Here is a 25,007-nt window from a genome sequence, read left to right as displayed (position 1 = left end):
CCACGAATATTTTTGATTTTTTTTAACTTCATATATTAATGGCCCTTTGGGCTAGGTAACTGTGTTAATTTAATATAAATAAAAAATAAATTACGCTGAAAAGTAAATAATCGTATATGATGAGTAATTTTTGTTCACTTCTGTTATATGCCTGACCGTCCTATTCAAAACTAATAAACGAATATAAGGATCGTTTACGTTCATGCATAAAACGTTGCAAAATCTTAGGACTGATATATTTTTCATATTGTTATTTATTATATTTTTTATATATAAATATATAGAATAATTCGCTGATAATTTTTGTTATGTATTTAGTTTTTTAGATTAATCTAGTTATAGGATGTTTTTATATTGTTGTATGTTAATATAAGTTTTTGGCCATGTTGGCTTATATATATTGAATTGTATGAAATAATAATGAACCACCCTAACAATGTGCCTTATTTCTTGCATTTTGAAAATAGCAATAAGAATAGATAACTTCGTATTGGAATTGGTAAAAGGGTAGCAGTTATATTAAACCTAATCATTGATAAGAACAACATTGATAAGCGCTACTGGTGTTCACATTATCATTAATATTTTTGGCCATTTTCCGAAGACATACGTAAATATCAACATTAGTAAATCAATACTTAGTGTTTATGACGGACTGTTTGTCGTTATTTGTCATGTTCATATAAAAGAAAACAACTTTTCTTTCGGACTTCGTACAAGAAAGAATGGACATTTTGTTAAATCCCATCCTTGCTATCCTTTTTCTTTTTGAACTTATTGGAGATTGCTGTGTTTTTGGATTTGAGGATAATAGTTCCAGCATACTTGTTCAAAGTGACGCAGATCCATTTACGGTGGGGAGTTCATACGAAGAGTTCCATGTAGATCACACCTCAGGATATGAAGTCGAAATAGTGGAAAATCCACCTGAGACAAATCTGAACATTCTTTACAACTTTGAGCCATTAATTTCAAAACTTAACCATGATTATAGCTATACGTGCTTACTGGACGAATTTAAAAACACTTTGCTGTGGTGGACTTTTCCCAATGGAACACTTAAAAATAAGAGTTATATGCTTGCATGTATGTTGATTCCATGTTATTCGAATTTATAAACATGTATATAATTGGTGATAATTTTAGCGGCAATTAAATATCTGGATTTATCGCATCAACAAACATTCAGTGATGAGGAATTGTTAAAAAAGATCGGTACATTTGGTGTACCTGATGTACATGTTTCCGTTTTCTCAGCAGCCCATAATAACTTGTCCCACGTTCCATATAACGCATTGACTGTTATGTCCTTAGATCTGAAATTTCTTACACTAAGCGGCAATAACTTTAATGTTATGGTACCCGACTACGGAGGAAACGGTAAGTTTGTTAAACACAACTTGGGTGTAATCGAAACGGCAGCATTTTTAATGGGGTTAATTAACCAACATACTATAGGTTGCCTGATTTCTGTCCAATATGCTTTAAACCCTGTCATCGTTTTCATTATTTCTCTGTTATTCCACTATAGGAAAAGAAACCATTACATGGGCAACATTCCCGATTTTACCTACACTAAAAGAGCTGGATATAAGTAATTGCAAAATTCAACATTTAACGAGAGAATCTTTTCGAAATTTAACCAGCCTGACAAGGCTCTACATGTCCAACAATAAAATCCTAGAATTGCAATCCGATGTATTCCTCCACGTCTCGTTGTTGCAGTATTTGGATTTATCTTTTATGAATGTCTTTGATTACACGTCTATTCCAACACAAACACTTAATACCCTTTATAGGCAATTATACGGACTCAAAATACAGCAACTGACATTTAAACATGTGCCTAACCTTAAGTATTTAGATTTTTCACACACGAAGTTATCTAAAAACAGTGCTGTCGCTTTCACCCATCTCGGCAACAGTTTAAAATATCTCAGTCTATGTTACACCGCATTCCCCATGATTGGCAATGCTTTGTTAAGGAATACGGCACTTGTTGCCCTGGACATGTCAGGAAATTCTTTAGCTGCATATAATATAATCGATGATGCATTTGAAGGTGTCTCGGAGACGTTGAGTGTGCTCTTTTTTGAATTATCAAACTTGAAAAATATATCTTGGGTCCGTAACCTTAGTAACCTGCGGATACTAGGATTGGCCAATAATAATATAAATTCAATAACATTTGAAACATTCACTAATTTAACAAACCTAGAAGTGCTCGATCTCAACACAAATCACATAGGCAATTGGTATAGTCGAGTTTTCACTAATAACGAAAAACTTCGTGTCCTTAACCTCAGAGACAATAATATCAATATTATTACTTCAGAAATGCTTAAAGATTTTAGTTTATTAAATTTTTTGAGTCTTGGCGACAATAACTTTGTGTGTGACTGTCTATTAAGGGATTTGGTTGATGTTAGCAATTCAAATAATAGAAACTTGGAATGCGCTCACGAAATAATCCAGGAAGCTCTGGAGTATACATGCGACAACCTCTCTGAGAACAAAACAGTGGCCGATGTAGTAGCTTCACATACACTGAAAAGATTAAACAACAGAAGAAAAGGCGCATATCCTGTACAAAACATGAATCTGTCAGCAGCTTTTAGAAAACTTCGATTTCACTTCAATATGTCTGGGATGTATCCAAAAACGTGTTCCTCTGTTACTCCTCAAGCAAGCCCGGTAATGATGAATAAGCTTAACGAATCGACAATGTTGAAGTTGCAGCTTTTAGATTATGAAGATGCTCGTTATTGGTGCTTTAACGAAACGGAAAAATTGGGCTTTTTCGATCTGAACTGCCACCAACGGTCTCTTGTCGAAGATATAGTTCATCAACTTGATAACCTCACTTATTACGTTGTTGTGATCGTCGGAACATTACTGGCTGTTACTGTGGTCGGTGTAATCATTTATGTAAAGCGTTGGCACATATACTATTACTATTCTTCCATTAAATCCGCCGCTTTGATGTCAGAGGCTGTAAAAGAGAACGATGAGAGCCTTCGGTCCTCCCACGAAAATGGAGGCGTAAACATGATATACGACATATTTATTAGTTACTGCCAAAGTGATCGCGACTGGGTGCTCACTGAACTAATGCCCAATGTTGAAGATAATGGTGATATTAAGATTTGCCTGCATGAACGGGACTTTCAGGTAATGTATGTTTTTTGATATCGCATTACGCTATAACTAACTCAAGGGCTCAAATTTTAACTTTGCTTTGAGACCTCTTGCTTACAATACAACAAAATCTTAATTTATAACTCTTTAAGATCGGCGTTACAATTCTGGATAACATAATATCATGTATGGATAGGTCCCGTTCGTTAATGCTCATAATATCATCTTCATTCCTTCTTAGCCACTGGTGCCAGTTCGAAATGCACTTGGCACAGCGAAGGTAAATTGAGTTAGTAAAATATTTATTTTTGCATAATTTTATTGCCATTTCCAGGATGTTTGATGTGTGTAGAGATTGTTTGATTCTTGTCTTTTTGGAAGAAATACCAAGACATAAAAGACCGAAAAATTTGCAGTACCTAATGGATGTAAAGACATATATAAAGTGGCCAGGAGGTAAAAATAATAACAAATCCCGCCCAGAAGAATGCAGAATTTTCTGGAAGCGGTTAAAACGTTCAATGCAAAGAATTGCTTCTGATGGTGTTCAATAATGGAATTCGGTAAACAAGTAATACGATGCGATAACTTTCTAGTATATCTATGTGTTGTACTTAAATAAATGCGTGCCCATATACACCATCTTACCAAAATATGTACTGTTGCATAACCGTATTTCCAAAATTCACAAGGTCCCTATATCCATTAAATAAATGTGTTACGTAAGTTACACACCGTCTTGCAGCAAAACAGTTTGAAATAAATAAATTCAGTTTTCACACAAATAAAAAAGCAAAAATACGGAGGGTTAAAGGTACAAATGTTCAACTTTAGTAAAACCATGCCGGACTTCATATATTTATATTGTACAATGGCTAAAATAGTGCAACCACACATTTATTTAAGTATAGCCTTAGTATTTTTAAAAATAAAAATAATATAAAAGAGTGCGAGTAAATCCCAATATTTCGTTATATCTTTAAATGTTTATATGCACAGCAATATATTTTTAGGAAGAATGTACCTGATGTCCTCTCAATTCTTATTCGAGAAAAACTTAGTAGGCAAAGTAAATAATATTCAATTTTACGGAAATACTTGTTTTTATATTGTGTTGTGACTATGTTAGTACTGACGAGCATTCATTTTTTATTTAAGTATAAGTATAATATAAAAACTAGTTTATTTTAATTCCAGCAATATTATTATCCAGAATGTACCTGATATCTTCATAAATCTTATGCGAGAAAATCTTATTGCACATAGATTTAAACTTCTATGTTTATTTGTAGTTGAAAATGATGTTATAAATAAATTGGCAATAGCAATTTATAACGTAGACTGACTCCAAAAATGCCTAGTTGCACCTTAAAACGTTCACGGGGAAGAACATTACGAATTTTGAGATGTTAGAAAATGTCTGATAAGTTCGTGGATAAAAAACAAATGTGTAGGCCAAAACAATCACAGAAGAAATGACTACTGCTGAAACTACTGACTACTGTTAAAACAGTAACCTTCTTTTGAAAGCTTTGCACACCAGCTTATTTTTATTGTGTTCCCGTACATTTTAAGTGTTAAAACTAGTAAAATAGCTGATGACTTATACCAGAAATATTTATCAACTTTAGACATGTAAAACACTGGCAGGATATTCAGCCTCAATAAATCCTCCACCATTATAATTCTTCCAAAGTAATCCATAGCAGCTGAGTTCGACATATACCTTATAGGCCAAACACAGTCATTACTTTGCCTTATTTTCTACCTTTGGAAATGTCATACGATAAAAGAATGTGTTGGCTCTATTCAAGATACAATCATATGATCAAATTTGAAAACCATTACTCTATAGCTGGTGTCTTGCAAATTCAGGTAAATATGACTATGGACGGTATAATAAAATGTATTGTGATTTGTCAATTCTCACGGTTAAATGTGAGAATATATAGAATGATTTTTTTCTGGCGTGGGAAATCGACTGGATTTTCCCAAAAACACAAAGGAGTTTTAGATTGACTTAGTTCAATTTCGGCCCAAAGTTTCACTAGATCACCCTTTGTTCTTTTAAGAAAGAAAGCTGATAGCTATACAGAAAAAAATCCATTATTTGTTTCTGTTAGAAACCATTAGTAGAGCAATATGATGTGTTCAGTAATATTTACCCGGCGTGTTCTTTTTAAATAGTACGAACATGAACCTGGTCCAAACTTATCTTAAAACGCCTAATTAAAACAGATCGAAAGAGCAAAATCTTACTGGTCATTTGTTTCCCAGTGATACACAATATAAGATAACATCGAATTGTTCATGGTAGAAGAATATAGGTAGATGCATTAACGCATAGGAACATTGATATGTCAACATTTTAAAAATGTTTTGTCAAAAATAAGTAGTTTGTATATGTTTTCTTATATGGCGCAAATCGGAGGTTGACATAATATGTATTTTTCAACAATTTTTACAAACTTCAATAATTTTTCATTCAACATTTTCAATTTCAAAATCAGTTTGACAGCTCTTTGTCCCAGCAGCTGTGTCGATGCGATTACCTTTATTCTTCTACCATGGAATTGTTTCAAAATATTTAGTGTTCAGACAGGGTTATACTTTACTATTTTTGTAAGTTTATACTAAGTTTATACTTTAGCAAAGCAATTGCCAATTTTTTCGTCACCTGTCAGATATTTTCTTCGGCGATCTGGAGAGACCTACTTTCTTCGAGTGCAAATCAGAAAGAAATTCAACTTTTCACTCGTCATTCCCAACAACAAATCTTCGAGTGGAAAGGAGAAAGAAATAAAACTATGTCTTATTCTTTGTTAATTCCACCCCTTTTCGATCTATTGTTTTGATTTTCATCTTCATTACACATTCCGCTTTGCCCTCATTTTCTCTTCGTATCGTTTTCGATTTATTTCTTTTAAGAGGGAGAACAGACAAAATTGCCTGGAATAAACAAACGAGACAAGACGCTACGAAAATGTCTACTCCCAGAAAAAATAAAAATTATAATTGCTACACATCGCCCTATTCAAAGCCCATTCAACAGTATGCATCCCAAAACGACGAATACATATCATTGGAAATGGGAGGGCGATGTCAAGAAGGTAGAGATGTCACAAACAGTGGAATTTATGGAAAGAAACCTAACCAACGACGAGCGAATTACTCAAGTGGGTACTACCAGAACAACAATTTAAAGAGTGGGAGTGGGCAAAAGTCGTGGTTCACCCCAAGAAAAAATGCAGAAATTGGTAACTCCCAGGTACGTATATGATCATAATCATATGGAAAACGAATATTTATTTATCTAGTTTTAAACAGAGCCACACTTCGTCCATTTCTTTATACCTACATCCATCAATGACGGAAGACCCTTGGTCAGATTTATTGGCACGCCTAGAATGTCTTAATAAAAGTGAAATTACCTTAAAATCTCAGACGAAAGTGGAGGACACAGTTGATGAAGGAGATAAAGATGAGCTGATCGTTCAATAGCAATAAATATGGGGAGGAACAATATCTTAGGATGTATATCCTAACAAGACCCTTATATTAAGTTACATATTTTTAGAAATACAACTAGATATTATGAATATAAGCACATTATTGTGTTAACTATATAAAAATTCTATTTTTAGTAATTTGAACAAGAGCAACACATGAAAAATATTGTCACCAATGAATGAAAAAGAAAAAAAATAGAAAATTGCCTTATTATATTTTGCAGGTTCAGTAAGGCCGATGGCCTATTCTATCTAATTTAAAAGATTTGCAGTTCTTCGCATATGGAAGTAGTGGAAAGTAGTAGGCAATAAAAAAAGATGATCATAGATGTACTCTGGGCCAGTTTACGCCTTTTGGAAATACAATCAAATCAAACTGCAACACATGATTGTAAAATATTGTAAACTTTTCATTTAATCATCAATGAATGAAAAAGAAGAAATATATAAAATTGCATTGCTATGTTCCACAGCTTTAGAACGGTCGATGCTCTATTTTATCTAATTGCAAAGAGTTCCAGTTCTTCACATATGGAAGTAGTGGAAACAGTTGGCAATAAAAATAAAGATGATCATAGAAGTACTCTGGGCAAGTTTACGCCTTTTAAAAATACAATCCAATGTTATAAATGGGAGTCTATCATTTTGTTGACACAAAATTCTATATTAAACAATTTGAATAAATGCAACATCACAACTTATGTATGAAATGACGAATTATTAAATGATATTGTTTTGTTTTTTTTTTTTTCCACAGCTTTAGTAAGGCCGGTGACAGAGTACCGTAGCATTGAAAAATGATGTGCTCTTTAATATTACAATTTCCTGTGTTGGTGTCTCCTTAGATATGCTTCCCAGTCTTTACTTAAACGGTTGTATATATGCATTGTAGCACGAGCATCTTCAACAGAGTTGTGTTCACCAGTCTGTATTTCTTGTCCCAAAATTGCTTGGCTCAGCCGTTTAAGGCTTGGTGTCCGACCATTTGCAACTAAGCGACATAACGGCTTGTACCTAGCAGTGTCCCGAATATTCGAAAATGGATGTTTAATGTGCAAAACTGACAAATCATTTCGGATCGCATGACCAACAAGTATTTTACCTAAATACAGAATTTGTTATTAGATCGTGATCGTATACAAGAAATAACATTTACAGCATACCTTGCAAAATTTTTACCACTTCATTCTGCACATCCTTAAACTCTTCCCCGTTCTCTATATCATGAGGTCGAATGCCAGAAATACTTGTTCTATAGTCAGTCACGGCTTCCTGTGGCTTTACGAATTTGTCAATTATAATTTCACCGTTTTTATTGACAATTGAGACCCTGGCAAGCATATCTTCTTGACCGTTGAAACCAACTCCAACCATTTCGCAGTCCATAGCTACATATTTATTCCATTGATTTGTTTTTCTCTTTTGCCGTAGACGTGCCGACTTACTGAGACCAGCTGGTGGCTGGACTTTTTCGTCGTCCTCATTTTTTCCTCCACACACATCCTGTTCACTGCCGCTTGCAGACGTAGTCCGGATTTGTCGCATCGCCTCCCAATTTGAGCCAGCTGCACTTCGACTAACATTTACGTTCTGTACGTTGTTATTCTGTACTTGGAGCCTTTCCATGGACGTATGCAGGGGCTTCGTTTGTTCCTCTTTTTTATCGTCTAAACTAACATTTTCCGACTCAGAAGACATTTTCTTTCTATTTCTTCTCTTTTTTCGTTTGGGAACAACCTGATCCTGACAACCTGACATGCTTATTTTGTTATTATTCCTGTTTTTCAGGGTACGTTTCAGTTGATGTTGATTGGAGGTGGCACGGTTCGTCGTGTTTCTTTCTGCAAAACGAGAAAGCGCGTGTCACCCAACGAAACAAATATGATGGCAAACAGGTAATGCCCGATGAAAAATAAACAGAAAGCAAAATCCCCGAGAAGTCCGTTGTTTACGAATGAGTGTAATGCATGATTTCGAGAACTCTGTTGTTTAAATGAACCGAGGAACTAGTTGTCAGTTCCTTAAAACACGAAAGGCGAGTCTTTTTTTCTAAATTGAGGTATACAAAGCGAAGTGATGACATAGATAATTATTGAGCATAATGTCATGTCATATGACAAAACATAAGGCTTTAGCGCAGCCTCAACTATGAAATCACAACAATTACCATCTGTATCATGATAGAAGAATATAGGTAGTCGCATCGACACAGCTGCTGGTATAATATACACTCTCAACCCATTTTTGGAGTTGAAAATGTTGAATGAAAAATAATTGGAATTGGTAAAAATTGTTCATAAGAACAGCCTTGAATTTGCGTCGTAAAAAAACATATAAAAATCTACTTAGTTTTGACATAACATTTAAAAAATTTTGGCATATCAAATTTCCCAAGCGTTGATGCATCTGTCTGTATTCCTATACCATGATCTGTATGAAAAATAATGGCAAATATACTAATACATCACACATAAGGGAGATGTTTACCTGCAAATATCTACAAGTTTTGCAATTTTTCGAGACCATAAATGGAATATCTGTTATCGTGGTAAAAACTTTAACATTCTTGCAGTTCTGGATCAAATCATATATACTTTGTAATCCAGGCACTGATTTTGAATAAAGATTGTAAAGTATAACCATTAATATCCTGATTCGGAGTCTAGTTTAAGACGTCCACTGGCAATATACAAATGATTAGGTCCAGGGTGTATGTTTTCCAATTCGTGAATTAGCTTATTTGTAGTACACAACGTTGTTTTTAAATACTATTACTATGTATGAAATATAAATAAAAACCATTAGAATGACCTGTGAATACTAAAACATAATGGAGGATTATAAAATTAGATTTAATGTTTAGCTGCTTTCATTATTTTGAACATGCTAATTGCAATAATTTCAGCTTTGTTACACATATCAATATATTTTTTAATTCCTTTATGTAAGAATTAAAATGTGCTTATGTTATTTTTTACAAAAGATTTGATAATCTACTGTAGTTTTTATTTTATCTTTTAATTTTCCACGACCTCAATGTGAATATAGCAATTGGAAATATATAATAAATCACTTCTCTTGCAGGAGTAAATAATTTACAGTTTGCTTCTGGCTCCTTTGGCTTTTATATTCAAAAAAGGAGACATCAGTGGAAATAGTTCTTTGCTGGATTTGAATGCAACAACGTCCGAAATTTTAGCATGACGTTTCAATATGTGCTCAACAACTTCTTCGTCTTGAGTTGTTTGTGTCGACACTATGTGAACGGCAAGAACTCTTCGGTCCACGCTATCCGGAGCAATGAATGACTGAAAAGACAATTTATTTTTTTTTTTTGTTATTAAAAGTGTTTTAAAACATACGTTATAGCATTGTAGCAATTCGTCCTTCGTGATGTTACGCAGAATTGCCACTTCAGCTTCATTCCTATCAAAATGGTATTGAGCCAAAGAAATTTCAGAGTAAAACTGTACAAATTGAGAAAAAACGGTTTTCGGTTTTTCAAGTTTCTTTACAGCCAATGCTTCCTTATGTCGCTCGAACTCTTCATCGGACATTTCTTCTATTACATTCTGTAAAAAGCACAGTTATTTTATGCATTCATTTTTACATTTTACGTCTACCTTAAAGTTTGCCAAAAAGGACTCTATACGCTCTTCTACAAATGTTGGGTGTTTCGTAGACTGGACAATAATTCTGATACCGTTTGCACCATTTACTCGCCTTGGCCCGCTGAAAACAATGTAACCTAATTGTTCCTATTTAAAACGAAAGTAGATTACATACATCTTTTCGCCATTTATATGTTACACTGACCTTAGTTCGCAAGCAATCATAGCATGGTTCTGTCAATATCTGCGAAATAAGATTCACCATGTTGTTGCTTCGGTCAGTTTGAGGACCACATTGTAGATATATTTGTGTACAAGAACTCTTATGGTACAGATTGTCCTTTTCAAATAGATAACTATCACCTAAAATTCAAAAATTTACAAATCATCACCGTGATACAACATAACTTACCTGGACACAATTTATATTCTCTTTTGGGAAGCATTTGTCTAGCCAACAAAGGCAACACCTTTGCATTTGTATCTTCCAAACGTTTGTTAACCAAACCTGCTATTTCGAGGGCCTTTTTTTTTGCAACGTTGCCATAAATAAAACACTCGGTGTGTAGGCGGGAAAAGAATTCCTTGGCGTATGTAAGGACCCGCTCATATGTTGCTACTATTAATAGAACAGGAAATTTGAAAAGCTTTTCATATTATAAGTAATCTACTTACGTTCAACGGCGTCCAGCAGTTCATAGTTTGACCAAACGTTTTCTGTTAGCAAGAGGGTTAAGTAGTACATTGAGTGCTGATATGGTTGCTCGGCACTAAAATTCTTCAAATTCCGCTTGTATTCCTCTTTAAGGATATTGAAGCGTTTCTCATTTGCTTGGAAGTCAAATAAATGCTTAAGAAGGTATTCTAAAAGCACCACCTGTTTATCGTTGTAACCTCGAATAGTGACCTAAATAAAATAAATAATCATAAACTACTTAAAAAAATCTGTAAAAAAACTCACTTCAATTCCATTAGACTTATTTCCCACTTGTAATTTCAAGTCGGCTAACTCCGCGTCGTAGAGATATTCATTTAATTGGTCCCTTATAAGAGACACCATAAGATAATTTAAATTACAATTGAGGGGATCCAGATAAGCAATGGGATTTGACATGTCAAACGACATGCATGCTTTCGGCTTGAGGTAAACATTATCCTGCTTGTGCCACACACGCAAAATAGGCGTATCCATTATTATGATTGGATGTTTCGACAGGTCTTTATCGAAAGGTTCCAGTTCATAATCTTCCGGAATGAAAGCATTTGGCTGTGGCAATGCTAAATGTGGATTCAACTCACATGTCTCCCATTTCTGTTTTCAAATACATAAGTTAAGGCATTCATAAAATGTAGTTGTTTTAATTCATCACCTTTATCGTTTCGCTTTCTATTTTGAGAGTTGCATACTTTGTTTGGTAATAGGGTTCCGCTAAAACTGCTTGGTCTTCGTAGCTCTGTCCAATAACAATTACTCTACATTTCGACGGGACAAGTTCATCTAGTAATTTCGTAATTAGGTCTGGCTTCCATTCATCACTGAGATAAGGGGCTGTGAGAACCTCTTCCAATGGATAAACCTTAAAGTTTGAGTTGTCATTTAATAGTTTTCATAGTAAGCAAGCAGTACATAGGTCTTAATAGTTTACCTGCATGCAAGTCACAACGTTTGTGACCAACTTTTCAGGTTTCTCCTTCTCTTTGAATCTAAAACGCATGCTGTTGATTTTAGCACACTCGTCAAAAATCCATTTCTGAGGTCCAATTTCTCGAAGCATTTTCAAATATTGGAAAACAATATTAATTATATCATCAACGTGATTTGCCCCCTCCGTTGTAAGTGTAATGTGAATTTCAAAAAAGCCAAAACCATGTAGGATGTTCTGATGGCCCGCAAGAAGATCATTGGACCAACCCAATCTACGCAATTCCGACAATATACTCCCTTTGCCTTCGTGGCCAAGCAAGTGAGTCAAGTAACTATCTGGGGCGGTTTTGTAAAGCCTTGTCAAATCGTCTGTTGTAAAGCTGATAGTTAATGAACGCAAGTCCTTTACAGGTACTATCAATACTCGTTGACCATATTGATTATCATCATAAGGCTCCCTGGGCCAAGTTGGCACATCCACATTTTTATTTTCGATTTCAGAGAACTTCTTTAGCACCATTTGTTCAAGCTCGTCAAGGTTATCTAAAATTGCAAAAGCAACAAAAATTAAAAATACAAAAGTACATAATTTCGTGCATCACCTTTTCCAATAACAGCCAAACTCATTATATTCGCCGAATACCACTGTTTATGAAATTTGAGTAGTTCATCCCTTACTTCTATGTTTTTCTGCTTCGGAATCTCACACAGAGTGGCTTTGCTTCCACTTCCGAACTTCTTATATGCATGTCCTTCCTTTGCTAAATGCTTGTGTACTTGTTTAATACGCCACTCATCGTTGGGCAAATTCTTTTCATGTTCTGAATTGACCTGTTGAAGATGACAGGTGTCATAGCCACCGCAATACATAACAGTTTCTCTCACTCACCGCATTGATTTCGCGCTCGGTCGCACTTGGTGTAAATAACGGAGCTATAAAAAACTGTGCAAACCTATCAAGTGCCCCGTCAAGTTTATCTGGTGCTACGTAGAAATGGTACTTAGTCATTAGAGGATATGTGGCTGCATTGGACGAACCCCCGCTTTGAGACAGATACGTTGTGTAATCGTTTTCATTAGGATACTTTTCAGTACCTAGAAACAGCATGTGTTCGCAAAAGTGGGCTAACCCAGGCAAACTTTCTGGGTCCGACATGTGTCTACAACAACAACATAGAAAGAGACAATTTTAAAGCTACTCACATATATAAAAATAAATACAATTGCCTGCAAAGTCGTCGGAATATTATTCTGTATTTCCCAATGCGTAGTTATGTTATTATTTTTTACTTCTTTGCCTCATTTGCAAAATATTAAGAGCCAGTAAGACATCTGGTGTATTTTAAAATACCAAATAGGTCTTCTGTCTTATTTCTGCCCGATCGCCAAATACCCATGATGCTACACTATGCACCTTTTTGTACTTTTAGTGCGCTTACAGTACGAACTTCCCAAGCCCCTAATGTGTAGACCTAAGCTACAACTGCGTAATATTTTATAAACTTAAAGCATCATAACAAAGCCACGTATACAAATTCTCCAACAGCACATCCTTTTCACACACACAAATAAACAAACAATAGCCAGTCTAGCTTCTGTCCTTTGGTCGGGACATAAACACTCACTTAATTATGTAAATATACCTAAGATTTTAATGATTTGCCAACATACCCCACTTGTACAGCTAATGCAGCAGCTGAGACATCCGTTGTTGGATCACTAACAAGCAACACTTTGAGACCATTCTCCAACTGCAAACCCCTGTAATCTCTGTTGTCTTGTTCACTTTTCTCTATGTTTTCTAGCCTATGTACAAAATAATTAACATTAATTGCAATACAAATAGTTTTGTTATATTGGGTACCTCATGATCGGCAAATTCTTCAGTGGACTACCTGACAACGCGTCTGGGGATGAAACAGAACTGGACATATTTCTCACACAGTTTTCAAACGAATAGCTGTATGATGATGACACCACCGATGACACCACAACGAATGAAGCAGCCGGTTGAAATGCAGATAAAGGGAAAACAATTCGATTGCTCACTTGCTCTTTCGTATTAGAGATTTTTGGAAGATCCAAAACTCACATGAAATTCCTTGTTGATAATTGGCGACGTAGGGGAGATACAAAATGTCTAATAAACATTAATATATTAAACTTATTCTCTCAATTTACACATTCAATGCAACCAAAAAATAAAATTGTATAATACGTTTTGCCTTTTTGACATTTATTGCTTTTTGTTTTGTTTATTTTGTTTATACAGTTTTAGCTTGCGTACTGGTTTAGTGCAATGCACGAAGTTAGTGGGTCTGTTCATATACCTGTACTTGCAGTAAAAATTCAAACAATACCGAGGTTTACAAAATGCTTCGTTTGACGGTGTATTCCCATAGAAATATCTGTAGTGATACCTTTAACAAATGATTGCGCCGGAGAAACGTTATACTTCTGTTTTTTACATATTTTCTGACATTTATTGTCTAGAGTTAAGATTCAGAGGGATTTCGAAAAAAACTTCATTAACCGAATGAAAAATTGCAACTGTCACCGAACGAAACATCAAATTTAAAGTGGCGCAAATAGGAAAAATATGAAGGTATTGCCGCAGATCTACCTGCGGATTATTAGTTTCATCAGTTTTATCTATCAGATTGTACCCGATTTCTTTCAATATATATATATATATATATATTTTTAATTAGAAGGATATTCCATAGAGATAAACAATATTTAATGCGTCGTATACGTGCCACCAACATTCACAAAGCAATGATAGAATTTTCGTTATTTCTTTGTTTCGTCGGAAAAAAGAAGGAGAAAAATCAATAAAACACGAAAGTTTAACCAAAACGAATAAAGAAAGCTGAGAAAACAAAAAGACGGCTCGGTTCTGTTCTTTATTGGGTTTAGTTAATAGTATCTTCTGCGAAATCTTGTTTTTAAGCTTTAATCCTACGATATCTCCACAACGTAAGTATAATATTTTAATATTTTTCCAATATATAAAATGGTAGTTAAGATATTAAAAATCATTGTAAATTGCAACAGAAATGAGTCCATTCACACACGCACACACACACACACATATATATATATATATATACTTTTGTCAGGTGCTGCTTTCGATTTCTTTCTTACATTTCTGATTGCAAAAATTACATTCACTTTCAAATGCCGATACAAGATTAAAATAAAATATTAGAAATCAATTGAACACTTCTTTAACGATTGTGTGTGGCGTATTGTGGACTTTTGTCCTCATCAAATGTGCTATTTGCATCGATCCTAGTGAACACACATAAATAATTAATGATAACTTCCACGGTTGTCAAATGTTAGAAGAGCTCTTTGAGATGTCGAGACTCAGTTCTCGAATGTTTTTGTATTTTCAGTCGGTGATAACTCTTTTGGACGAATGCTACCATTTGGATCGTTGTACCATATAAGAATCCGAGGAATCCCGAAGTAAATGGAAACATGGATAACGAGCAACCACATCAGGAACTGGTCAAATGTGTACTTGTTGGTGACACTGCTGTAGGAAAAACACGCCTAATTTGTGCGCGAGCTTGTAATAAGCATGTATCGCTTTCTCAACTCTTGTCGACACACGTTCCCACAGTGTGGGCGATTGATCAGTACCGCATTTACAAAGATGTCCTTGAGAGATCGTGGGAGGTTGTGGATGGCGTGAACGTTTCATTGCGGCTTTGGGATACATTTGGAGATCACGATAAAGATAGGCGATTCGCTTATGGACGGTAAATTAGTATTAGGGGCAACTGCGATTCTAATAAAATGTAAATTAATTTCAGCTCGGACGTCGTACTTTTATGCTTCTCTATAGCTAGCCCTATTTCGCTTCGCAATTGTAAAGCTATGTGGTATCCGGAAATTCGGCGATTTTGCCCTGATGTTCCTGTAATATTGGTAGGATGTAAAAATGACTTACGGTATATGTACCGCGATGAGACTTATTTGTCTTATTTTGGTGAGAGGAGCACCTTTGTAAGGTAAATGAAACATGACTTTTCTCAGATATATTTAAACAATTTGCTTTTGCTTTTTTAAGAGCTGCTCTAAAAAGCGATTTAGTAATGCCTGACGAAGCTCGTGCCGTGGCAAGGGAGTTGGGCGTTTCTTATTATGAAACTAGTGTCTTTACATATTTCGGAGTAAATGAAGTGTTCGAAAACGCAATTAGATCCGCATTAATTGCGCGACGACAGCAGCGATTCTGGATGACAAATCTAAAAAAGGTACAGAAACCCTTATTACAGGCTCCGTTTAGACCACCTAAGCCGCCGCCACCAGAAGTAACAGTAGTCGTTGGAAACTATCGTCAAGATATGTACAATATGTTTCTGGCACAGACTTACACCGATCTCATACTAATAGTGGGTAACACGAAATTTTCTGTGCACAAGTTTATGGTTGCCGCAGCTTCCAATCTTTTCAATCGATTGTTAAGCATTGACATTTCTGATATGGGTGGCCGAAGTAGCAGCGAATCTAGTATGGTGAGTTAGACTGTGTATTTGTAATGTTTGTATTTGTAAATTTTAACATTTTCACAGGTTAGTTCCACTTTTGGAGAAGCTACAACTGCGGATTTTAACGACGATACCGAGTGTTTGATTCGAAACGAGTCGCGCGCACAAAGGTAAATTCAAAATAATGTGAATGATTACTATTTTAATACAAACTTGCAAGTAGGTTACATTTTCCAAATAATAATGAGTCTTAGATTTACAATATGAATGTATTCTGGAGCTTTTGTTTCCTCCTACACATTCACGGTAGCCTTCATGAAGATCGTGGAAGAGTTACATTATTTTCTCTGTTTCCTAATATTTCATTTGTCCCAGCAGAATGTGGGAACAAATAAAGCGTCGATCTAGCTATCAGGCACTGCCTCTGATTGAAGCTAAACGCCCAACTGAGCTTTACAAGGATTTACATCATCCAGTGTTCCAAAATATACGAGTCGTTCAAATAGATAATAACAATGGAATCCAAACTAACCAGACCATTTTAACGCTTACAAAATTGATTACTACACAGGCGTTACATCAATGCCTAAAGTTTATATACACCGGCACAATAGATTTATATAGTGTAGAGGTACTGACCTTTTCCATTATAATGTGCAAAAACATTTTTTACACATTGAACTTCTTGTGTGTTTAGGATATAAAACAGGCAGCAGAACTATTAGAGTTGTCACAATTAACCAATTTCCTGTCGAAGCCTCCAAATGCCTTGACTGGCGAAGAACCAAACTCACATGTCTGTTTGGTAATTATTCTGTCCGATAGCATGTGTTTTCGTAAGAATAATTAAGCGTGTTTTTAAAACTACTCTCTTAAGGTATTAAAAGAAAACATGGAAAAGCACTGTTCGGGCGATGGTCTGTTTACAGATATTACGTTTGAGTTGGACGAGGGGCAAATGAAAGCACACAGAGCTGTTCTAGTTTCTCGTTGCGATGTGATGAGGGCAATGCTAGCGGGAGATTTTCGCGAAGCCCATTCGAGTGTGGTAAGCGAAGACCCATACAAATAAACGACACTTGCAAACCGTTTCTCTCTCATTACAGATCATTTTTCCCGGTGTAACACTATATACATTCCATAAATTACTCTGCTATTTATATACCGATGAAATACCGCATATCTCTGCTGTGAAATGTCTTAATCTGTTGGAATTAGCCAATCGACTGTGCCTGCCCCGTTTATTAAATTTGGTGGAATGTCGTGTTATCGAGGACTTGACGATGATTTCTCAAAATGAAACAAATCAAACAGTCGATCATTGCTTAAAACTGTTGGAGCCAGTAAAGGTATTAGATTCCAAGCTAATTCGATTTCCAAGTAGTGGGTTTGTTTCCAACAAAGTTTTTGTTTGCTTATAGCTTCATAACGCACACCAACTGGCGGAGTGGTGCATGTCATATTTGTGTGTAAACTACAATATTATTTGCAAGTATTCAATTAAAGGACTCCGAGCTCTGCACCAAGAGAACCAGGACTATTTGCGTGAACACCGGTGGCCTCCAGTGTGGTATTTAAAGGACTATGACTACTATCAACGTTGTATAAATGAAATGAACAAAGAAATCAAAAATTCCCGACGAGACTCCCGCAGTGACGATGAAGGTTGTCTTTGTTTTACTGGTGGTGAGTAATGAAAATGAAAAAAGTAGGAATCATGTGTAGTCTAGAACCATTAACATTTGAATAGTATTTGTTCGTTGTTTCGTAAATAAATATTTTATTTTGTTACCGCTCATTGTAAAACAGTCAAATGAAAACTAACAAAAATTCCAAAAACAGGTGAAAATACTTAGTCAACTTATCAGCATACATACTACTGTTTTACTCGGCTAAATTTGTCTAGTAAAAAGTAGTGTTTTCTAAAATTAATCTGCACGGTTTGCTACTTTTCGACAAGGGGAACGGTTTCTAGTCATACCTTGCAAAAATGGTAAAAGTATTAGACTCTTACGCTTAAATAACCCAAGCTACTGTGTCCAAATTATAGCACGACTTATAAAATCAAACGATGATATTTAGCTACCAGTAGTTGCACGGAATACAGCAGAAACAAAACCACCACCCTTGGTTTGACCATAGTCCAAATAAGTGTAATATTCTTTCCCCATCAGAATGTGCCAGGAGTGAATTCTAATAAATACATGTAGCCTAAGACCATATTCAACTCATTCCCTCATTCGTATGGAAGCCATGGCGGCAAATAGACCTTGGTCTATATCTTCAAGCTATTAAAATAAATATGAAAATAAATACCGAGTATCGTATTTAAAACACTGTGCGACTCAAGATTTAATATTTTCTATCAAACTGATAATCTTTTTAAGGGTTGGGCATATTGCACTAAATTTTTAGTGCACTAAGAATTAAATATTTACCACTAAAGGGTTAGTGGTAGTGAAAAATAAATTGCACTACCACTAACCCTTTAGTGATATTTAAAAAAAAAATTCCACTACCACTAACCCTTTAGTGATATATAAAAAAAATTGCACTACCACTAAATTTTAGTGGTAGTGAAATTTTAATAGCACTACCACTAAATTTAGTGATTTTTTAAAAAAAAATTTGCACTACCACTAAATTTTAGTGAAGCCAAAAAAAAAAACACTATGTATATAAGTATTATACCAGCTATAATGAAGTTTATTGAAATGAGTAGGGAACAACAATCCAGAATATATAGTACATATTCATAAAATTTGATTACTTTTCTAAATAGCACTAATTTAGTGCTATTTTTTATGAAATACCACTAATTTAGTGCAAGTTTTTTTAAATACCACTAAATTTAGTGGTAGTGCTATTGAAATTTCACTACCACTAAGATTTAGTGGTAGTGGAATTTTTTTTTAAATATCATTAAAGGGTTAGTGGTAGTGCAATTTATTTTTCAATTAAAATTAATTAAATTAAAAATTGCACTACCACTAAATGAACAGTGATAGTGAAATTATTAGTGCACTAAAAATACAGTGCATTATGCCCATCTCTGATATCTATTGCATGTAATAAGCCCTCACAACAATACAATCCTCTGAAACTGAGCTTGTAATTTTGTAAATTTTAGTTCTAACGAAAACAATTGATTTTAACTGATCATTTGTACATACTTTATATTTTTGTAATACATTGAAGTGCATTTTAGCCATGTATTATATCAGAATTTAGATCGCAGTCTTAACACATTACAATGGCCTCTTATTTATTGAATAAATTGAAAAATATATATGTCTTTTTTAACGTGTATCTCGGGAGTCTAGATAGCACTGCAATTCTGGATATGGTAATCTTCAAGCTTGTATTATTAGAATAAAATCATCTCACTACATTGATCATTTCTCTTTGATTATTAATATGAACTTTTCGAAAAAGTAATTTCTTGGATGCTAGGAAAACCAAAACCCCAAAGGATGTCTTCTGGAAATGGAAGTGAAAATGCGAATGAGGCACAGATTCTCAACAGCTCTGGAATTTCAATGAATCATATTGATTTGGAGGCCGACATGGACTTGAATCTCTGACATCCAGCCTTGGGGCATAGGCGGTAAGTTATATGAATCTGCTTTTGAAATGCTCCAACTAATCTAGTATTTAATTGTTTTAGATCGCTACGTTTCATCGTCATTTTGCCCGTATTGATTTGCTTCATATGTACTATTTTGAGTATTTTAATACTCTTTCAAATTTACACGTAACGCTGGAAATGGAGGGAGAGATGAATACGGAAATAGGAAATTTGGCTGCAAGACAATTTGGACCATTTCTGTAGTAGGAACAGCCGAGTTATTTTTTAGACTCAACAATATTTTCTATGTTAATCAGTTATTGTATAAGAAAAAGGCAAGCATTTTAACCGCTTCAAACATTAAATTGCGAAATAGGGAACTTTTGTCTAGCCATTAGCTCTTAGCTTAAGCATTTACTAATAGTAGTTAGTAAGTAAGTAGAAGACACTCATAAAACCAACAATATTTGTTTCTTACTTTGCAAAAATAATTTGTATTCAGTTTTCCACTAGAGAAACACCCGACTGAAGGAATTATGTACATAAGCTACAAATATCACAGTTTTATGGTGTGGCATTTGAGCATTAGTTAAACGATTCTTTGGATTTAAGTGATGCATGGCAATCTATGGCAATGTTGAAGGTTCAATATGTTCTAGGGTCTATTCGATTATATAATATCACATTATAGTTGCAATATCAACAATACACATGTAAATACGTTTTTAACAATGCTATAATATAATGGATCATCTAATAACTGATAATATAACTGCCACTGTACAATCGCCGTTTTGGAAAAAAGAGTTAATTCATCTAATACGTCGGTTTTAACAAGGTAAGTGAGGTAGGTATCGAAATTTATGACAAAGTTGGTAGGAACATACTCAGAAATACCTATCCAAATAATTTTGGAGGGCCAAACTGGGCGGCATTTTCTAGAAAGCAAGCCGCACTTCTTATGTCTTTATCATAAAAAGGTTCAATGTGGCAGACATACGACCGGTCCTAATTATTCAAAAATTAAATTCTACTAGAAAAGTGGTTTTCACTGGGCTAATTCGTTTATTGAGATTTAATAATTGAACCATACGATTTTAATATCGCCCATATGTATGTACAGCCACTGTAGAACATAGTGTATTCAGGTGATTAATCAAGTCCAATTAAATAAGATCACACAGGAGGCGAAATCAGGCAAATGCAAAACGTTTTATTGGGAGAAATCCAAAAAAATATGAAATGAAAATTCTATAAAGAACTTATTTTTCCTTCATACAAATGATCATACAACAAGAACCAGTCCGTGTTTATATGACTTGGAGGTGAAGCATCGTTTTGAATCATATAGGAAGCTCTTGTACATATTTTCAAATTCTTTGGAAATTAATATTCATATTTTCTGTTCAAACTTCATAAGTTTTTTGTTCTACTATAGTTTTTTTTTTTATTAACAAGCCTCTGTTATAGGCGGTGCCTCTACACATTTTTATGTCCATATTTACTATGATGAATTTTATCTAGTCTTTACCATTTCATGTCTTGGCTTGTGTATAATTGTTACCATTCCATTTATTACATATACCTTGAGCACCTTGTGTGTGAAGTTATAAAATTTGCCTATGAGGGGCATTGAACGATTTATTACATATAATTGGTGAACCTTTTATTTGCAGAATTTACAAACATTTTCAGGTCGCAAAATTTCTGAGGGCTCTTTTTAAAGGAATATATTTTCAAACAAAGAACAAATTAAATTAATTCTTTTTTAAACATTTGCGTCCATTTTTACAAGTAGTATTTATTTATGCATTTCACTCGGAATATTTTCTTTCGTTTCTAATTAAATGTTATTGAAAGTCTTTGAGAATTCATATTGGTTTGTAATAAAATCTATATACATGCCACTGTCCATAAATATTTAACATTCGATGTCACCTCGTTATAATTTATATATGTGTGCATAATATACCGTTTGTTTCAAATAGTGGCTTCACTAACGCTGAAGCTATTGGCAGGTGTTTTTTGTTCTACTTCTAGTTCATCTAACATCGCTATAAGTTCAGCATCACTTATTTCTATTTTCTGTGGTTGCGTTATTTGAGAATCATTCGCTGGAGCTTTGCCTGGTATAATGGGCGAAGATGCAGCAGCCTGATCTGCAAACAGCCCCTTTAGTTCGCGTTCTAATTCGTCCTCTTCTTCCGTAGAGAGACATTCAGAGGTGCTTGTCTTAGCAATAATTTCTTGTAGGTCAGAATTAGTATCTATTGTTTCACGCAAATCTGAAACAATTTCTTCAACATTATCATATGTTAGGTTGGACGATTTTAGAATTTCTTGCAAAGCCTTCGTTCCATATTTATACGCGTCCAAAATCACTCCATTATGTTTAGCATCATCTAAGTTGGACATGAGCGATTCTATGTTATGTAAAGCATCGCTGCGTTTTGCTAAAACAAAATTTGCATGAAAAAAGAACAAATTATATTTCGATTTTTTTAAGTTTTCACGAAATTACCATGACTTTTTTCAAGAAGATGCTTTTTGCGCAGATAGGTCTTTGCTAATAATCGCTTATTTTCCTTAATGTATTGACGAGCTTTTTCTTCGTTCTCAGCAACCTGAAATTCCAAGTTCTCAAGTTGTTTCAGCAACAATTGCCTTGTTGTATGGAGATTGTGCAAGCCAATATCCGACTCGTTTATAATTACAGAGGGATGTGATGCGGCTAAAAAAATAAATGAAATATTAGCACGGCATGTTTGAGAATCAGATTTCAATACTTGCAAGGTATTTTCACCAAATGTATAATCTGATTATTATTTCCATCGACATTTTGTCGGTAATGTAATCCTATCTTATTCTGGCAGGACAAAGTTTGTAAACATAGGACTAAGCAATCTTCCGACATTTTTGTCGAGGCAAAAATGCTATTTTTCAGTTCCTCATAGCAAAAAATGGCACCAGAGAAAGGAGGATTCTCGAAAATCGCTTGCAAATCATTGCAGTATTTCTAAGAAGCAGAAGCAAGTATTAAAATCCACATAAGCTTTGTCCAATGAGAATCGTATGTATTACTTTCATTGCAGTAAGGTGCACAAACATGTGATCCTGTTGCGCTGAATTCGGAGACAGAACAGCGTTTTTAATTTTATGCAACGGGTTTTTCCAAAACCTGAGCACGGCCCAACCAGTCCAACCGTTTGAGGGGTCGTACTCGTACTCGAGGCGAGGTCGTATAAGTCCACTTCGCTGCATTTCGCCAATCACTGTGTCTAGGCAAGAAGGAACTCTTTGTCCAATTGAAAATGTCTGAAGCAACTCATATTTGGAAAAAGTGGACGATCCCCTATGCAGACAGAATTCTAAAATGATGTCTTTCCAAAATTTCATTTTCGAATCGTAATTTTCAGGATTAACACTGCGTTCCCTAAAAGGAACATATAATGCTTGAGCTCTCAGTTCGTCATTAAGAACGGCAGGCAGTTGAAACTGTTTTGGGGATTTAGCCACCTGTGATTTGGAGGATACACTGCTCATTGTGTCGTAGCTGCGAACTCGTTCTAATCCCAAGTAAAGGTTTCCAATGGACCCAATATGGTCTGTCGTCGTGTTATTTGTGTAGACGTCCCAACGAAACAATAAAGAAGGCAAACAGGTAAGGCCCGATAAAAAACGAACCGAAAGTAAAATCACCGATAACTCTGTTGTTTACGAATGAGAACAACACAATCAGCCATTCATTACCCGAGAACACGGTCGCATCGACACAGCTGCTGGGACAACTAACTGTCAAACCAATTTGGAATTGAAGAATTTAAAAGAAAAATTATTGACATTTGTAAAAATTGTTGAAAAATGCATGCATTAACAAAAAACTGAATGAGGGGTCCACATTTCTTTTCAAAATTGTGTTCTATGTTTCTCCAAAAACTGATTTCGCTACAAAAAGTGGGTAATACGCATTTTGATTACAACCATTGTAGAAGAATATAGGTAGACGCATCGACAAAGCTGCTGGGACAATTAACTGTCAAACCAAATTTTGGAATTAAAAATGTTGAATGAAAACTTATTTACATTTGTATAAATTGTTGAAAAACGCCTATTATAATAAGTTCCGAATGACGTCGTATAAAACATATAAAAATCTACTTATATTTGAAAAGACATTCAACATTTTTTGACATGTCAATGTTCCCAACCGTCATAGAAGAACAAAGAAGTTTTATTTATTTGATTTTTTTGTACTATAACATGTATACAAAGTCTTTAGGCCCTTAGGTTGACTTAGTTCGATTTTTGTCCTACGCTCCTTTGTTACTTTCCGAAGAAGCCAGCCGATGATTTAAGCCAGTAAAAAAAATGTTTTATGTAGTCTCACCATTAGGAAAACACAAAAATATTAACATTTACACAAAAAGTCCGAAGCATGAATTAAAATTGTATAAATAATGATAAAATCATGGTAGAATTAAAAAGGTAAAGTCATGCAGTTATATGTTCACAATTTTTTCAAAATTATTCATTTGACGACATCTCATTGTCAAAATTTACATTTATAAACCCATTGAATTCACACAAATCAGAGATGGGAGCCAATTTTTATGCCATGTAATTTGACAAGGTAAACTACAAAAAAGCAGAGGAGGGAATGCTTATTTGAAATGACTTTACCTTCTTAATTTTACCATGGATAAAATAAATCTTTGGAGGAAAAAAAACATGTCGTCTATTTATATTAATATGAGTTTCATCTGTTTTCCGAAAAATGCTCATTAAATTCAACAAATTAAAATTTGAAAAAGTAATTATGTTAATATGAATTACGAATCGTGCCGTATGAATGGATAAATTCGTGCACCTAATGCTGAAAGCGAACAACGTGATTGGAATTGTTATGAGAACATAGCATAAACTTTTCACTACGATAACTGATTTTTACTTTATTATATCGTAAAACTAATAACTCAAAATTCACCCTTTCCTTGCACCGTTTATACAACTCCATCTACTTTTTTGAGTAAGGGA

At 34.6% G+C, this 25,007-nt stretch overlaps 5 protein-coding genes and 1 long non-coding RNA gene across 9 annotated transcripts; 3 read left to right on the top strand and 3 right to left on the bottom strand.

The window, feature by feature from the left end:
- Positions 1-505: 505 nt before the first annotated feature.
- LOC101900185 (toll-like receptor 3) lies at positions 506-4,104 on the top strand. Its single transcript, XM_005177183.4, has 5 exons — positions 506-1,086; positions 1,147-1,380; positions 1,532-3,171; positions 3,291-3,418; positions 3,473-4,104. Exons 1-5 carry the CDS (start codon positions 726-728, stop codon positions 3,690-3,692), a joined length of 2,583 nt encoding a protein of 860 aa, XP_005177240.1. The 5' UTR covers positions 506-725; the 3' UTR covers positions 3,693-4,104.
- Positions 4,105-5,271: 1,167 nt separating this feature from the next.
- On the top strand, positions 5,272-7,375 carry LOC131800527 (uncharacterized). Its single transcript, XR_009341913.1, has 2 exons — positions 5,272-6,406; positions 6,466-7,375. It is a non-coding gene; the product is annotated as an uncharacterized LOC131800527 (long non-coding RNA).
- LOC131801790 (RNA exonuclease 4-like) lies at positions 7,278-8,555 on the bottom strand. Its single transcript, XM_059120741.1, has 2 exons — positions 7,811-8,555; positions 7,278-7,749 (listed from the first exon to the last, which is right to left on the bottom strand). Exons 1-2 carry the CDS (start codon positions 8,403-8,405, stop codon positions 7,463-7,465), a joined length of 882 nt encoding a protein of 293 aa, XP_058976724.1. The 5' UTR covers positions 8,406-8,555; the 3' UTR covers positions 7,278-7,462.
- Positions 8,556-9,662: 1,107 nt separating this feature from the next.
- LOC101899568 (insulin-degrading enzyme) lies at positions 9,663-14,166 on the bottom strand. Of its 2 annotated transcripts, XM_005177179.4 has the most exons (14): positions 13,996-14,166; positions 13,768-13,863; positions 13,575-13,709; positions 12,793-13,063; positions 12,506-12,734; positions 11,905-12,446; positions 11,629-11,835; positions 11,220-11,570; positions 10,934-11,165; positions 10,671-10,877; positions 10,464-10,621; positions 10,271-10,405; positions 10,010-10,219; positions 9,663-9,955 (listed from the first exon to the last, which is right to left on the bottom strand). In XM_005177179.4, the coding sequence occupies exons 1-14, from the start codon at positions 14,052-14,054 to the stop codon at positions 9,743-9,745; spliced, it is 3,045 nt and encodes a 1,014-aa protein (XP_005177236.1). In that variant the 5' UTR covers positions 14,055-14,166; the 3' UTR covers positions 9,663-9,742. The 2 variants fall into 2 exon arrangements, with proteins under 2 accessions (XP_005177236.1, XP_058976721.1); XM_059120738.1 differs by lacking the exon at positions 13,996-14,166 and having other exon boundaries at positions 13,768-13,975.
- A 505-nt stretch (positions 14,167-14,671) lies between these two features.
- LOC101899396 (rho-related BTB domain-containing protein 2) lies at positions 14,672-20,764 on the top strand. Of its 3 annotated transcripts, none has more exons than XM_059120740.1 (12): positions 14,672-14,882; positions 15,305-15,673; positions 15,728-15,925; positions 15,985-16,432; positions 16,490-16,575; positions 16,784-17,036; positions 17,103-17,210; positions 17,283-17,453; positions 17,512-17,754; positions 17,827-18,091; positions 19,859-20,012; positions 20,073-20,764. In XM_059120740.1, exons 2-11 carry the CDS (start codon positions 15,390-15,392, stop codon positions 19,987-19,989), a joined length of 2,187 nt encoding a protein of 728 aa, XP_058976723.1. In that variant the 5' UTR covers positions 14,672-14,882; positions 15,305-15,389; the 3' UTR covers positions 19,990-20,012; positions 20,073-20,764. The 3 variants fall into 3 exon arrangements, with proteins under 3 accessions (XP_058976723.1, XP_005177235.2, XP_058976722.1); XM_005177178.4 differs by having other exon boundaries at positions 19,841-20,012; XM_059120739.1 differs by having other exon boundaries at positions 14,675-14,882; positions 15,280-15,673; positions 19,841-20,012.
- A 966-nt stretch (positions 20,765-21,730) lies between these two features.
- On the bottom strand, positions 21,731-23,787 carry LOC101899105 (charged multivesicular body protein 7). Its single transcript, XM_005177176.4, has 4 exons — positions 23,055-23,787; positions 22,764-22,989; positions 22,495-22,704; positions 21,731-22,426 (listed from the first exon to the last, which is right to left on the bottom strand). The coding sequence occupies exons 1-4, from the start codon at positions 23,514-23,516 to the stop codon at positions 21,954-21,956; spliced, it is 1,371 nt and encodes a 456-aa protein (XP_005177233.2). The 5' UTR covers positions 23,517-23,787; the 3' UTR covers positions 21,731-21,953.
- Between the last annotated feature and the right edge of the window lie 1,220 nt (positions 23,788-25,007).

Source organism: Musca domestica, unplaced genomic scaffold (genome assembly GCF_030504385.1).
Source record: "Musca domestica strain aabys unplaced genomic scaffold, Musca_domestica.polishedcontigs.V.1.1 172, whole genome shotgun sequence".
In the NCBI taxonomy this organism is placed as follows: Eukaryota; Metazoa; Arthropoda; class Insecta; order Diptera; family Muscidae; genus Musca; species Musca domestica.
The sequence above is the reverse complement of the archived record's forward strand: the minus strand, read 5'-3'. Positions and strand labels throughout refer to the sequence as shown.

Coding starts and splice junctions, on each gene's coding strand:
- LOC131801790 (XM_059120741.1), bottom strand. CDS start 8,405: ATGTCAGGTTGTCAGGATCAGGTTGTTCCCAAACGAAAAAAGAGAAGA. Junction 7,750..7,810: donor AGTGGTAAAAATTTTGCAAG/GTATGCTGTAAA, acceptor TTCTGTATTTAG/GTAAAATACTTGTTGGTCAT.
- LOC101899396 (XM_005177178.4), top strand. CDS start 15,390: ATGGATAACGAGCAACCACATCAGGAACTGGTCAAATGTGTACTTGTT. Junction 17,211..17,282: donor CAAACTCACATGTCTGTTTG/GTAATTATTCTG, acceptor TACTCTCTTAAG/GTATTAAAAGAAAACATGGA. Junction 18,092..19,840: donor TTGTCTTTGTTTTACTGGTG/GTGAGTAATGAA, acceptor TTTTCGAAAAAG/TAATTTCTTGGATGCTAGGA.
- LOC101899568 (XM_005177179.4), bottom strand. CDS start 14,054: ATGTTTATTAGACATTTTGTATCTCCCCTACGTCGCCAATTATCAACA. Junction 10,622..10,670: donor AGAATATAAATTGTGTCCAG/GTAAGTTATGTT, acceptor TTTGAATTTTAG/GTGATAGTTATCTATTTGAA. Junction 10,406..10,463: donor ATGATTGCTTGCGAACTAAG/GTCAGTGTAACA, acceptor CGTTTTAAATAG/GAACAATTAGGTTACATTGT.
- LOC101899105 (XM_005177176.4), bottom strand. CDS start 23,516: ATGAGCAGTGTATCCTCCAAATCACAGGTGGCTAAATCCCCAAAACAG. Junction 22,990..23,054: donor TGCACCTTACTGCAATGAAA/GTAATACATACG, acceptor TCTGCTTCTTAG/AAATACTGCAATGATTTGCA. Junction 22,427..22,494: donor TCTTCTTGAAAAAAGTCATG/GTAATTTCGTGA, acceptor ATTTTGTTTTAG/CAAAACGCAGCGATGCTTTA.
- LOC101900185 (XM_005177183.4), top strand. CDS start 726: ATGGACATTTTGTTAAATCCCATCCTTGCTATCCTTTTTCTTTTTGAA. Junction 1,381..1,531: donor ACCCGACTACGGAGGAAACG/GTAAGTTTGTTA, acceptor ATTCCACTATAG/GAAAAGAAACCATTACATGG. Junction 3,419..3,472: donor ATGCACTTGGCACAGCGAAG/GTAAATTGAGTT, acceptor TGCCATTTCCAG/GATGTTTGATGTGTGTAGAG.